The sequence below is a fragment of the Pseudophryne corroboree genome, chromosome 1 (genome assembly GCF_028390025.1).
Source record: "Pseudophryne corroboree isolate aPseCor3 chromosome 1, aPseCor3.hap2, whole genome shotgun sequence".
Lineage (NCBI taxonomy): Eukaryota > Metazoa > Chordata > Amphibia > Anura > Myobatrachidae > Pseudophryne > Pseudophryne corroboree.
In genome coordinates this window covers 676,498,263-676,513,380 of record NC_086444.1, presented here as the reverse complement: position 1 = coordinate 676,513,380, position 15,118 = coordinate 676,498,263, and the positions used below count along the sequence as shown (strand labels likewise).

Genomic DNA, 15,118 nt, shown 5'->3' with positions numbered 1-15,118 from the left:
TAGTATCCTTGTCTAAGGTATCAAGTTCCTCAGACAGGGTGTCCGTCCATGCTGCTACAGCACTACACACATAGGCCGACGCGATCGCCGGCCTCAGTAAGGTACCTGAATGTGTATAAATGGACTTCAGGGTACCCTCCTGCTTTCTATCAGCAGCATCTTTGAGGGTAGCCGTATCCTGTGACGGCAGGGCTACCTTCTTGGATAAGCGTGTTAAAGCTTTGTCCACCCTAGGGGAGGATTCCCAGCGTAACCTGTCCGTTGGCGGGAAAGGATACGCTATAAGAATCCGTTTGGAAATCTGCAGTTTTTTATCTGGAGATTCCCAAGCCTTTTCACATAACTCATTTAGCTCGTGTGAAGGGGGAAAGGTTACCACCTGCTTCTTTTCCCCATACATATGAACCCTCTTGTCATGGACTGGGGTTTCCTCTGTGATGTGCAACACATCCTTAATTGCTATAATCATATAACGGATGGATTTAGCCAATTTTGGCTGTAACTTTGCATCATCGTAATCGACACTGGAGTCAGAATCCATGTCGGTATCTGTGTCAACAATTTGGGATAGTGGGCGTTTCTGAGACCCTGACGGTCTCTGCGACATAGGATCAGGCACGAGCTGAGACCCTGACTGTCCTGAGGCTTCAGCTTTTTCCAACCTTTTATGCAAGGAATTAACATTATCATTTAAAACCTTCCACATATCCATCCAATCAGGTGTCGGCTCCCACTCTGCTTCCACAAAGCCTTCCTCGTCAAACATGTCGACACAAGCGTACAGACACACCACACACACAGGGAATGCCCTTTTTGAAGACAGCTCCCCCACAAGGCCCTTTGGAGAGACAGAGAGAGAGTATGCCAGCACACACCCCAGCGCTATAAACCCAGGAATAACACAGTAACTTAATGTTAACCCAGTAGCTGCTGTTATATTGATTTTTGCGCCTAATTATGTGCCCTCTTCTACCGTGTATCTGCAGAGGAGAGCCTGGGGAGCTTCCTCTCAGCGGAGCTGTGGAGAAAAAATGGCGCTGGTGAGTACTGAGGAAGAAGCCCCGCCTCCTCGACGGCGGGCTTCTGTCCCGCTTATATATGCATTTTCTTGGCAAGGGCTCATACATATATACAGTGCCCAACTGTATATATGTTCACTTTTGCCAAAAAGAGGTCCAAATGCTGCCCAGGGCGCCCCCCCCCCCCCCCTGCACCCTTACAGTGACCGGAGTATGTGAGGTGTGTGGGAGCAATGGCGCACAGCTGCAGTGCTGTGCGTTACCTCAGTGAAGACCGGAGTCTTCTGCCGCCGATTTCGAAGTCTTCTTGCTTTCATACTCACCCGGCTTCCGTCTTCCGGCTCTGCGAGGGGGACGGCGGCGGCTCTGCGAGGGGGACGACGAGGGTGAGATCCTGTGTACGATCCCTCTGGAGCTAATGGTGTCCAGTAGCCTAAGAAGCAGGACCTAGCTTCAGAGAGTAGGGCTGCTTCTCTCCCCTCTGTCCCACGATGCAGATAGTCTGTTGCCAGCAGAGCTCCCTGAAAATAAAAAAACCTAACAAAATACTTTCTCACAGCAAGCTCAGGAGAGCTCACTGAAAAGCACCCAGCTCGTCCGGGCACAGATTCAAACTGAGGTCTGGAGGAGGGACATAGAGGGAGGAGCAAGAGCACACCAGAATCTAAATTCTTTCTTAAAGTGCCCATGTCTCCCGCGGAGCCCGTCTATTCCCCATGGTCCTTACGGAGTCCCCAGCATCCACTAGGACGTTAGAGAAATAAGATATATTACCCAGGGATCCCGGCACGAACTTGACCAGATGTGACTGAAGAATTGTAATCGGGCTCCCAACTGACAGACCTCCAGACCTCGCGGTCCACCATCATGCTGAAGGCTTTGAGGAAGCATAGCCTGAGCTCTGTTCCTGAACACCTGCAATTGCTGCTTTGCGTGGTTTACCTCTTGCGCCTCTGGAGGCCATAGAAGCACTGCTGGATTTTCTCCTAAACTTGGCTGTCCAAAAGGACTGTAAATTTGAAGCTGAATAAGCTTTCTTGGCTGGGGGAGCTGCGGAAGGAAGATACGTAGACTTACCCGCAGTAGCTTTGGAGATCCAGTTGTCTAGTTTGTATCCAAACAAGGCCTCTCCTGTGAATGGTAGGCCTTCCACGCCTTACCTGGAATCCGCGTCAGCAGTCCACTGGCGTAGCCACAAGCCCCTGCATGCTGACACTGCCATAGCGGTGGTGCGTGTATTAGGCAAACCAATCTCTTTTATGGCTTCCACCATAAAGTTTGCAGAGTCCTGTTTATGCTGCAGGAGTAAAACAACATCCCCCCTAGTCAAGGAATCTAACCCCTCAATTAGGTTACCCGACCATTTAGCAATGGCTTTTGTGATCCACGCACATCCAATAGTGGGTCTTTGGGCCTCCCCAGCAGCTGTGTACAATGATTTGAGTGCAGTCTCAATTTTACGATCAGCCGTATCTTTTAGGGAGGCTGCACCAGGGACAGGCAATACAATTTTTCTTGACAGCATAGAGGCTGATGCGTCCACTATTGGTGGATTTTCCCATTTTTTCCTATCCTCTAGAGGAAAAGGAAAAGATGAGTGCATCCTTTCAGGGATTTGAAATTTTTTATCATCCACTACGGACTACGAGAAATAGAATTACCGGTGAGTAAATTCTTATTATCTCTGACGTCCTAGTGGATGCTGGGAACTCCGTAAGGACCATAGGGATTATACCAAAGCTCCCAAACGGGCGGGAGAGTGCGGATGACTCTGCAGCACCGAATGAGCAAAGGCAAGGTCCTCCTCAGCCAGGGTATCAAACTTGTAGAACTTAGCAAATGTGTTTGAACCCGACCAAATAGCAGCTCGGCAAAGCTGTAAAGCCGAGACCCCTCGGGCAGCCGCCCAAGAAGAGCCCACCTTCCTTGTGGAATGGGCTTTTACGGATTTAGGATGCGGTAACCCTGCCGCAGAATGAGCTTGCTGAATCGGGTTACAGATCCAGCGCGCAATAGTTTGCTTTGAAGCCGTAGCACCCAGTTTGTTGGGTGCATGCAGGATAAACAGCAAGTCAGTTTTCCTGACTCCAGCCGTCCTGGCTACATAGATTTTCAAAGCCCTGACTACGTCCAGCAACTTGGAAGCCTCCAAGTCCCGAGTAGCCGCAGGCACCACAATAGGTTGGTTCAAATGAAACGCTGATACCACCTTTGGGAGAAATTGGGGACGAGTCCTCAATTCTGCCCTGTCCATATGGAAGATCAGATATGGGCTTTTACATGACAAAGCCGCCAATTCTGACACACGCCTAGCTGAAGCCAAGGCCAACAGCATGACCACCTTCCACGTGAGATACTTTAGCTAAACGGTCTTAAATGGCTCAAACCAGTGTGATTTCAGGAAATCCAACACAACGTTAAGATCCCAAGGTGCCACTGGAGGCACAAAAGGGGGCTGAATATGCAGCACTCCCTTAACAAACGTCTGAACTTCAGGCAGTGAAGCCAGTTCTTTTTGAAAGAAAATAGATAGGGCCGAAATCTGGACCTTTATGGATCCTAATTTTAGGCCCATAGTCACTCCTGACTGTAGGAAGTGCAGGAATCGACCCAGCTGGAATTCCTCTGTAGGGGCCTTCCTGGCCTCACACCAAGCAACATATTTTCGCCATATACGGTGATAATGTGTTGCTGCCACGTCTTTCCTAGCCTTTATCAGCGTAGGAATAACTTCATCCAGAATGCCCTTTTCCGCTGGGATCCGGCGTTCAACCGCCATGCCGTCAAACGCAGCCGCGGTAAGTCTTGGAACAGACAGGGCCCCTGCTGTAACAGGTCCTGTCTGAGAGGCAGAGGCCATGGGTCCTCTGAGATCATTTCTTGTAGTTCTGGGTGCCAAGTTCTTCTTGGCCAATCCGGAACGATGAGTATAGTGCTTACTCCTCTCTTTCTTACTATCCTCAGTACCTTGGGTATGAGAGGAAGAGGAGGGAACACATAAACCGACTGGTACACCCACGGTGTCACTAGTGCGTCTACAGCTATCGCCTGAGGGTCCCGTGACCTGGCGCAATATTTTTTTTAGCTTTTTGTTGAGGCGGGACGCCATCATGTCCACCTGTGGCAGTTCCCATCGATTTACAATCTGTGTGAAGACTTCTCGATGAAGTCCCCACTCTCCCGGGTGGAGGTCGTGCCTGCTGAGGAAGTCTGCTTCCCAGTTGTCCACTCCCGGAATGAACACTGCTGACAGTGCTAGCACGTGATTCTCCGCCCATCGAAGAATCCTTGTGGCTTCTGCCATCGCCATCCTGCTTCTTGTGCCGCCCTGGCGGTTTACATGGGCGACCGCCGTGATGTTGTCTGACTTAATCAGCACTGGTTGGTTTTGAAGTAGGGGCTCTGCTTGACTCAGGGCGTTGTAAATGGCCCTTAGTTCCAGTATATTTATGTGTAGTGAAGTCTCCTGACTTGACCACTGTCCTTGGAAGTTCCTTCCCTGAGTGACTGCCCCCCATCCTCGGAGGCTTGCATCCGTGGTCACCAGGACCCAGTCCTGTATGCCGAATCTGCGGCCCTCGAGAAGATGAGCACTCTGCAGCCACCACAGCAGAGACACCCTGGCCCTTGGGGACAGGGTGATCAACCGATGCATCTGAAGATGCGATCCGGACCATTTGTCTAACAGATCCCACTGAAAGATCCTTGCATGGAACCTGCCGAAGGAAATTGCTTCGTAAGAAGCCACCATCTTTCCCAGGACTCGCGTGCAGTGATGCACCGACACCTGTTTTGGTCTCAGGAGGTCCCTGACCAGAGATGACAATTCCTGGGCCTTCTCCACCGGGAGAAACACCTTCTTCTGTTCTGTGTCCAGAATCATGCCCAGGAAAAGCAGACGCGTCGCAGGAATCAGCTGCGACTTTGGGATATTCAGAATCCAGCCGTGCTGTTGCAACACTTCCCGAGAGAGTGCTACGCTGACCAACAACTGCTCTCTGGACCTCGCCTTTATAAGGAGATCGTCCAAGTACGGGATAATTATAACTCCCTTCTTCCGAAGGAGTATCATCATTTCGGCCATTACCTTGGTAAATACTCTCGGTGCCGTGGACAGACCAAACGGCAACGTCTGGAATTGGTAATGACAATCCTGTACCACAAACCTGAGGTACTCCTGGTGAGGTGGGTAAATGGGGACATGCAAGTAAGCATCCTTGATGTCCAGCGACACCATAAAATCCCCCTCTTCCAGGCTTGCAATAACCGCCCTGAGCGATTCCATTTTGAACTTGAACTTCCTTATATAAGTGTTCAAGGATTTTAAATTCAGAATGGGTCTCACCGAACCGTCCGGTTTCGTTACCACAAACATTGTGGAATAGTAACCCCGTCCCTGTTGAAGAAGGGGAACCTTGATTATCACCTGCTGGAGGTACAGCTTGTGAATTGCCACCAGTACTACTTCCCTTTCCCTGGGAGCAGCTGGCAAGGCTGATTTGAGGTAACGGCGAGGGGGAGTCGCCTCGAACTCCAGCTTGTATCCCTGAGATACAATTTGTACAGCCCAGAGATCCACTTGTGAGCGAACCCACTGGTTGCTGAAGTTTCGGAGACGCGCCCCCACCGCACCCGGCTCCGCCTGTGGAGCCCCAGCGTCATGCGGTGGACTTAGTGGAAGCGGGGGAGGATTTTTGTTCCTGGGAACTGGCTGCCTGGTGCAGCTTCTTTCCTCTACCCCTGCCTCTGGGCAGAAAGGATGCGCCTCTGATCTGCTTGCCTGTCTGAGGCCGAAAGGACTGTACATGATAATACGGTGCTTTCTTAGGCTGTGAGGGAACCTGAGGTAAAAAGGTTGATTTTCCAGCTGTTGCTGTGGATACGAGGTCCGAGAGACCGTCCCCAAACAATTCCTCACCCTTATAAGGCAAAACCTCCATGTATTTTTTAGAATCAGCATCACCTGTCCACTGCCGAGTCCATAATACTCTCCTGGCAGAAATGGACATTGCATTAATTCTAGATGCCAGCAGGCAAATGTCCCTCTGTGCATCCCGCATATATAAGACGACGTCTTTTATATGTTCGATGGTTAGCAAAATAGTATCCCTGTCGAGGGAATCAATGTTGTCTGACAGGGTATCAGACCATGCTGCTGCAGCACTACACATCCATACTGAAGCAATAGCAGGTCTCAGTATAGTACCCGAGTGTGTATACACAGACTTCAGGATATCTTCCTGCTTTCTATCCGCAGGCTCCTTTAGGGTGGCCGTATCCTGAGACGGCAGTGCCACCTTTTTTGATAAGCGCCTTGTCCACCCTAGGGGATGTTTCCCAACGTAACCTGTCCGTTGGCGGGAAAGGGTACGCCATCAGTAACCTCTTAGAAATCACTAGTTTCTTATCGGGGGAACTCCACGCTTCTTCACACAATTCATTTAATTAATCAGATGGGGGAAAAGTCACTGGCTGCTTTTTCTCCCCAAACATAATACCCCTCTTGGTAGTAACCGGGTTAACATCAGAAATGTGCAATACATTTTTCATTGCAGTAATCATGCATCGGATGGCTTTTATAGACTGTACATTTGTCTCATTCTCATCTACACTGGAGTCAGACTCCGTGTCGACATCTGTGTCTACCATCTGAGCTAGCGGGCATTTATGAGCCCCTGATGGCCTCTGAGACGCCTGGGCAGGCGCGGGCTGAGATCCCGGCTGTCCCAAGGCTGCTGCGTCATCGAACCTTTTATGTAAGGAGTTGACACTGTCGGCTAAAACCTTCCACATATCCATCCAATCCGGTGTCGGCCCCGTCGGGGGCGACACCACACTTATCTGCCCCTGCTCCGCCTCCACGTAACCCTCCTCATCAAACTTGTCGACACAGCCGTACCGACACACCGCACACACACAGGGAATGCTCTGACTGAGGAAAGGACCTCACAAAGTCCTTTGGGGAGACAGAGAGAGAGTATGCCAGCACACACCACAGCGCTATATAACACAGGGATTTACACTATAATGAGTGATTTTTCCCAATAGCTGCTTATTATCCTATTTGCGCCTAAATTTATGTGCCCCCCCTCTCTTTTTTACCCTTCTTGTACAGGATACTGCAGGGGAGAGCCTGGAGAGCATCCTTCCAGCGGAGCTGTGAAGAAAAAAAAGCGCTGGTGTGCTGAGGAAGAAGGCCCTGCCCCCTCAGCGGCGGGCTTCTCCCGCGTTTTGTATAGCTTAATGGCGGGGGTTTTTACACATATACAGTTTCCCAGACTGTATTATGTGTATTTAGTGCCAAAAGGTATTCTTATTGCTGCCCAGGGAGCCCCCCCCCCCAGCGCCCTGCACCCTACAGTGGCCGGAGTGTGTGGTGTGCTGTGGGAGCAATGGCGCACAGCTGCAGTGCTGTGCGCTACCTTAATGAAGACCGGAGTCTTCTGCCGCCGATTTCATCTCCTTCTTCTGTCTTCTGGCTCTGCAAGGGGGACGGCGGCGCGGCTCCGGGAACGGACGATCGAGGTCAGGCCCTGTGTTCGAACCCTCTGGAGCTAATGGTGTCCAGTAGCCTAAGAAGCACAAGCTAGCTGCACGCAGGTAGGTTTGCTTCTCTGCCCTCAGTCCCACGTAGCAGTGAGTCTGTTGCCAGCAGATCTCACTGAAAATAAAAAACCTAACAAATACTTTCTTTCTAGCAAGCTCAGGAGAGCCCACTAGGAGCACCCAGCTCTGGCCGGGGACAGATTCTAACTGAGGTCTGGAGGAGGGGCATAGAGGGAGGAGCCAGTGCACACCAGATAGTACCTAATCTTTCTTTTAGAGTGCCCAGTCTCCTGCGGAGCCCGTCTATTCCCCATGGTCCTTACGGAGTTCCCAGCATCCACTAGGACGTCAGAGAAATATAAAATATATGCAGAAAACTCTTTAGGAGCTTCCATAAGCGTGACCAGCTCCTCCGGGCACATTTTCTAAACTAAGTCTGGTAAGAGGGGCATAAAGGGAGGAGCCAGCCCACGCTATCAAATTCTTGAAGTGCCCATGGCTCCTAGTGGACCCATCTATACCCCATGGTACTAAATGGAACCCCAGTATCCCCCTAGGATGTAAGAGAAAAAGGACACTATGTGCAGCGCACTACAAAGAGGGACATTTGTACCCTTCAGAAGCTGATCTGGGCCCACAACTTTTGATGGCAGCCCAGTCAGGGCACAGTAACCTACACGGAAGATCCATTTAAATTGAACACATGCTGCTGAAATCAACTGATGCACTGCCCCAAATTCAGGCTACAAAACATAACACCTAGACCCAGGAATCAGACCAAGTAATGTCACTACAGAATAATGGGCCTAATTCAAATGTAGTTAGAGGTGTTATCCCTGCTGCTTCCTTGGAAGCAGTAGTGATAGACCCCTCCTGCTCCATTACCATACAGTGCTATCACAAGCAGACGCCCTACTGCTGCAGTAGTGATCCGAACTGCGCCCCAGGATGCAGGCATTGGTTCACTGACTCCCCATCGGGCGGACCTGAGGTACTCATGGTGCCGTGCAAGCTGTACGTCGCAGAGGCCAGGAAATCTCCGCCCTACGATGGAGATCCCTCACCCTAAACGGCGGTGACACGCTTCCGTTTTCACAAACACAGTAAAGGACAGCAGCAAACTGGTGGTGATTGACAGGCAGTCCCCTCCCCTTCCCCCAGACTGCAGCACACTGTCAATTACCGCCAGTTTGCTGCTGTCCTACGTACTGTGTCCCAGGACCCGTTTGCGCATGCACAAAATACCAATAAACAGTACTTTGTGGAATGGGGCGCAGGGCAGACTGGACCTGAATTAGCCTCAATGTCACAGCTCACTCCCATCCATTATAACATTTGACACATATTCAGCACTACTACTTATTAATAAATACGCATGGAACTTTAAAAAAAAAAAACTTTTATGAAAACACAGGATCATGACAAAAAGTAATGGGGAGATTTATTAAAGCTTTGAGAGAAATAAATTGGAGAGAAATAAAGGGGTCTCTTTACTAAGCCTTGGAAGAGATAAAAATGAGAAATTATTTATTATTTATTTATTAGCAGTTTCTTATATAGCGCAGCATATTCCATTGTGCTTTACAATTAGAACAACAATTATAGAACAAAACTGGGCAAAGACAGACAGAGGTAGGAAGGCCCTGCTTGCAAGCTTACAATCTATAGGGAAATAGGCATATGTACACAAGGATAGATGCTACCTGTTACATAATGGTCCCCAGATTGCTAGGTTCTTAAAGGGTTGTAGGATATGATCACTCAGCAATGTTAGAAAGAAAACGTACCAACCAATCACCTCTTACAGCAATTTTGAAACACAGCCTGTTGCATGGATGTTAGGAGATGATTGGCTGGTGCTTTATCTCTTTCCAAGGCTTAGTAAATAGACTCCATAGTACTAACCAAGCAGCTTCTTATACCACGTTCACATTGCCATTGCCGGATCACACCCGGGAATTGGATACGGGTCCTTCCCGGATGTGACCTGGCATTGGACCCGGAGAACATGCTTCCCGACCAGGAAATATGCAGGGTTGGGTTGCCATCCGGGGGTGGGGCAGGAGGCCAGCATCGGGGGCGGGTGCGAAGGTGGCGCTGGAGATGAGATCATCTCCGGGCAGCCTCTACCCATGCTGTGAACGGGTGCCGGGTCTCATCAACCCAGGTAACCCGTTTTACACTGCGCCTGACCAGGGGTCACTGCCAAATTCACGGGTCGTCTGACCTGGTAATTCAACCTGGGAATAAAGAAGGGTAATTACCGGGTCAGGCGACCCGTGAATTCGGCAGTGACCCGTTCACACTGCACAGCGACCCGTCAAAATACCGGATTTTTTGTGCAGTGTGGATGGGGTAGAACTGCCATTTTACAGGCTGTGTTTGAAAAAGTAGGCGATTGGTTGATACTTTCTCTCTCTACAAGCTTTGATAAATCTTCCCCAATATCAGCTCCTAAATGCAAAGATTATGGTCATCCAGTCGGCCTCTGCATTTTGCACTTTACAAGAATTACCAAGGGGAAATTAAATAAAAATTCTTTGCTAATTAATGGGCACCTGATGGAGCAATTCAATAGTTTTTTGGGTACCCATTTTTATTGTTTTTGACACGCCGAAATAGATTGGGTTTTGCCGCATAAAGTGACTAAACCTATCCAAAGTCCTGGGGCTATATTTACTAAGGAGTGCATATTGCCCATAACAATATCTCCACTTCTTAAAAAAAGAAAAACTTACATCTTAGTAAATATACCCCCTGGTTAGGGCAAGGAGTTTTTGCACATTTCTGGAAGCTGTGAGCAGAAATGTGTCCACCTGCGGCATTCTCAATCGAATGGAGCAACAAATGAATGGCTCTGTCAGAACCACACTAGTAACAGCAGCCAGGGAAAGTAACAGCAGCCAGGGAAAACAATTGAATTGCCCTGCCCAGTGTGTCTATTTTTTCAAAATCTGATTGAAAAGCAGCTTCTGTTTCACAATGCTACCCTGAAAAATTGTTTTGCTCCTCTGCCCTAGTGGCAAATACATTCAGTATTCTGGATGTTGTAGGCCAAGAAGAATTGGGTACAGGAGTGGGCCAGATATATTAAGCCTGGAGAAGTGATAAAGCAGTGATAAGTGAAAGGTGATAAAGCACCAGCCAATCAGCTCCTACCTGTCATTTTTTTAAACTGTAATGACTGGCTGGTGCATTTATTTACTTTCCATTTAACAGTTCCCCAGGCTTAATACATCTTCCCAGTGTGGTCACCAATTGGATTTCTGCAGTCTGGTCATATTTCATGAGGACACAATTCACATTTTGGATCAATGCCCCTCACACTGCTTGGGATTGTAAGACCATTTACCATCGGTTTCATGTCATTGCACTACTGTATTTGTATCATCGCAACCCACCCACTGTGTACTGTACTGTGTAATGTATTAGTCTCCGGAGACCGCGCCGGATCGCGATTTCAGCGGGTCCCGCCTGGGGGGCCCTCTTACCTCCTCCCGAAGATGCGGCCATGCGATCCAGGAGAGCAGCGGCGGGGGTGTGCCTGAAGTGACCAGAGCCCTCCGCTGTAAGTACCCAGTAACCAGGGCGCGGAGTATACAGCACCGCTGGGGGAGGTGAGGGAGCCGCAGCACAATATGTCAGACTGACATATAGCACTTCTAAGTGCCTGTGCTGCTGCCAATGAATTCTTCAAAAAGCTCTTTTCAGGGTTGCCTAGCGCAGCCTTCCCTGTTAGCTGCCTGCACTGCAGACACCAACTTACAAACGGAGTTCCTGTGCCTGGAGGCGGGGATATAGAGGAGGCAGCGCTATGCATTCTGGGAACAGTCAAAGCTTTTAGCCTGTTGGTGCCTCAGATCAAGATCCATCTCTACACCCCGATGTAATTCCCTGTGGAATCACAGTGTACCCCGCTGCAGAAAACTTTTTTGTTAACCGGTGTCCTTTTTCAACATTTGTTTTCTTTTCTGAGAAAAATATTCCGCTGTCACTATTTATCAAGAAATGTATGGCCTAGTCACACTTTCCTAGCACAAAAAAAATCACCTTTAATCATAAATAGCATCATAAACATCAGAATCATTATACGTAGAGCCATTATTATGAATGCTGTTTGCCCTTTGGCTGCTAGGTGAGCTGACAATAACAACTAGCATTTGTAGCTGTATCTCTGACCCACTGACAGCACAAGGCGCCAGGGAATGTAGTTGACGCAGTAATTTCAGCAGAGTATCCCTAATCGGCACATGTAACCCCGGCCATAGAGATTACCGTGTGCCGCTGTCACCACTCTCCCGGCCCCAGGATCTGGCCGCCGTCACCTACTCCCAGCAGCAAAAGCAGCTCTTACCTGCGCCTACCCGTGTCTGCAGCAGCCCTTCCGGGAGCACGATGCAACCAGCTTTGTGATTGGCTGCATCTCCTCGACTCATGATTGGCCCCAGATGTTAAATCCCTCCTCCTGTGCTCAGGTAGTCCACGGAACATACCGAACATGGCAGGTTTGACACACTTGCAGCGGCGCGGTTGGCGGGTCCTGTGACTTGTAGGGACAGCGGTTGCATTAACACAGTATTGGCCCTTGTGACAATCCAGCTGTGCATTCTCTCTCTATATATTCGTCTGTCTGTCTGTCTGTCTGTCTACACACACACCTCCCAACATGACCCTCTCCAGGAGTGTCCGGACAGATTGCTCTGCTTCTGGACTTTTCTCTTAATTTATGATTGCCGGCACCTGTGGTGAAACACCTTTCTTATCCATTAACCTGTTCAACACAGGTGCCTGTAATCATAAATGAAGAGAAAAGTCCAGAAGCAGAGAAGTGTGTCCCTCCTGGAGAGGGTCATGTTGGGAGATATAAATATATATATATATATATATATATATATAATATAGGGATGTTGCGGTGGCACTCAATCAGACTTCGCAACTGCGATATATTCAATTGGTTTATTGGGCCAACATGTTTCGGGGATTAGACCCCGTCCTCAGGGCCAGACAATCCTCAAAATGCATAGGCATCACACATTTATAGACAGCATTACAAACATTAACACAAACCCTGCTCACCTCCTCCACGGCGCGACCGCCCGCCAGTCCGTCCAGCCACACTTCCGCATCGCCGTCATCTGACGTCACGGTGCGCCGCGTCACAGGAGAGTTCCCATGGCAACCAGCCGAAGCTGGACGGGAGCTAGAAAACAATAACAATAAACATATAATACCTTAATGGAGTGAAAAATGTTACATATATCTAAAAAGACACCCCACAAGACAGCCACTAATGGAATAGCAACAATAGCTGGTTAATGCACAGATAATCATTATCTCAGTTAGTGTCAAAACTAAATGTGTGATGCCTATGCATTTTTAGGATTGTCTGGCCCTGAGGACGGGGTCTAATCCCCGAAACATGTTGGCCCAATAAACCAATTGAATATATCGCAGTTGCGAAGTCTGATTGAGTGCCGCCGCAACATCCCTATATTACATAGTGGAACGGAGTTTCCACCAGGAGGGCACCTCAGCTCTTCTATTCTTTTAAGGGGAGTGCCGGGACGATCTGTAACTTGTATTGGAGGATCGACACAGGGAGGCCTATTACCTGCCGTGATGAAGACCTCACACCAAGGCACCCCACCATTATTATTTGCATGACCAGCAGGCTCAGGACATTTGCTACAGCCCTTCCATCAGCTGTATATATTTTTTAACCAGTCACCCCTGAGTTTGCCACCTACGGGACTGTGCAACAATAAGCAGTGACACAACACTTCAGTCTGTATATCTGATCATGGCAGAAATAAACGCTGATTTAGAGGCAGCACTGGATCTCATACACCGGGATGCCCGTGAACGCTTGAGTTTCTCCGATGCGGAGGCAAAGGCTATCCTGGTGGAAAGGCGTTTGGAGGATGAACCTGTGGTTAATACCAATGATGAGCTGTATAACAAGTTGCTAAGAATGAAGCAAAGAGAGTTCGACTTTATGTATCATGCCATCTCTTTGTCAGATTACTACAGGAGCAATTTGATACCACGGGGGTTCAGGATCCGCAACTCATCAACGATAGGTAGATATAACACACTATTCTGCCGCAGGTGGGTTGCGGTGCTCAATAAATGCTCCATGGACCTCATGTTGTTAGTAGTGGAGGAATCCACGAGGGAGCTCAATGCTATCAAAGAACAAATACAATCTTTTGAAGCTGAGCACAAGCCGAGCCTCACTACTGACACCCAGACTGACTGGATAGCTAAGCTCAGTGGCCAGATGGAAACATACCGTCAAGATTTAATCCGTTTTAAAAAAGACAAACTGAAGACGGTACAAAGGGATTATGAACAGCGGCAAGTTTACCCATGGTTGGGCAGCATATGCCCATCTCAGGATCAGAGATATCCGAATCGCAGACAGCAAACTCACCGACGTAGAGAACAGCAGCAGGGTGCTAGCACATCGGCGAGCAATTCCGAATATGCCACTGGTAATACATCTACACAAGAAGGCCCGCTCCCTTTAGGCCCACAACCATAGGGAATACAAACCCGATCCAATCGCACTCCAACTCCAGGTCGCTGCAAAGGACGCGGAGGTCGAGGCAAAACCAGAGGATCCTACGCTCGCAAACCGCCTCGTCATTAAAGGATCTGGTGTTTAACTTATCGTCCACCCCGCTCTCTGACCTGGAATATCGGACATTAACCAAAGGATTGTCATATGTCCCCACAACTTTTCCTGACCCACTAGAATGGAAGGTGGAGGTTTACCGGCTTAACAGGACATTAAAAAGAAAGGAACATTTCAATGACCGTATCCAGGAGCGGCCAGCCCCTGTTATCCCTCCCCAACTACAGAGAATATTGCCTGGCTCGCAATTTGATCCTCCCAGCTTGAACCCATCCATCCGCACATTTATACGAATGCTGGAAAGGGAAGGCAATCAAGAAGAAATCCTGCCACCCCGTCCTAATATGTCCAAGCAAGAGATGACAACATTAAAGGAACTGTTACAACGGACAGATATAGTCATCCGCAAGGCGGATAAGGGGGGGGTCTATAGTCATTCAAAATCTGGATGACTACGTTAAGGAGTGCAGACGACAGCTCAGCAATGCAGAAGTATACAAGCGACTCAGTAAAGATCCTACTAAAGAGTACAAGATTGAGATAGATCTATTACTGAAGAGCGCTAAAGAACAGGGTATCATCCCGTTAGAGGTTGCATTAGCGCTCACTACAGATCACCCTAGAACACCGTTGTTCTATACGGTACCGAAAGTCCATAAGACCATGGTTGACCCTCCTGGCCGCCCAATAGTGTCGGCTAGAGGGTCTTTGTACCATCCCATATCCATTTATTTGGATTATTTTTTAAATCCCTGTATCCAATCTTTGCCCTCGTACCTTAAGGATACCACGTCCTTATTGCTTCAACTGCAGACGTTAGGTCCCTTACCCGAGGGGATACAGCTATGTAGCGCGGACGTCACGAGCCTCTATACCTGCATCCCTCATGATGCAGGTATAGAGGAGGTGAAGCAAC

General features: G+C 48.9%; 1 protein-coding gene across 3 annotated transcripts in view; it reads right to left on the bottom strand.

The window, feature by feature from the left end:
- FKBP8 (FKBP prolyl isomerase 8) overlaps positions 1-12,233 on the bottom strand; it is a 224,469-nt gene extending 212,236 nt beyond the window's left edge. The window contains exon 1 of one of the 3 annotated variants that reach the window (XM_063914734.1): positions 11,920-12,233. In XM_063914734.1, coding sequence (XP_063770804.1) covers positions 11,920-12,001 — 82 coding nt within the window. In that variant the 5' untranslated portion in view covers positions 12,002-12,233. Of the gene's footprint in view, positions 1-11,056; positions 11,273-11,840 lie in introns of those variants that run through there. The other 2 variants (XM_063914736.1, XM_063914735.1) reach the window with 2 other exon arrangements.
- Between the last annotated feature and the right edge of the window lie 2,885 nt (positions 12,234-15,118).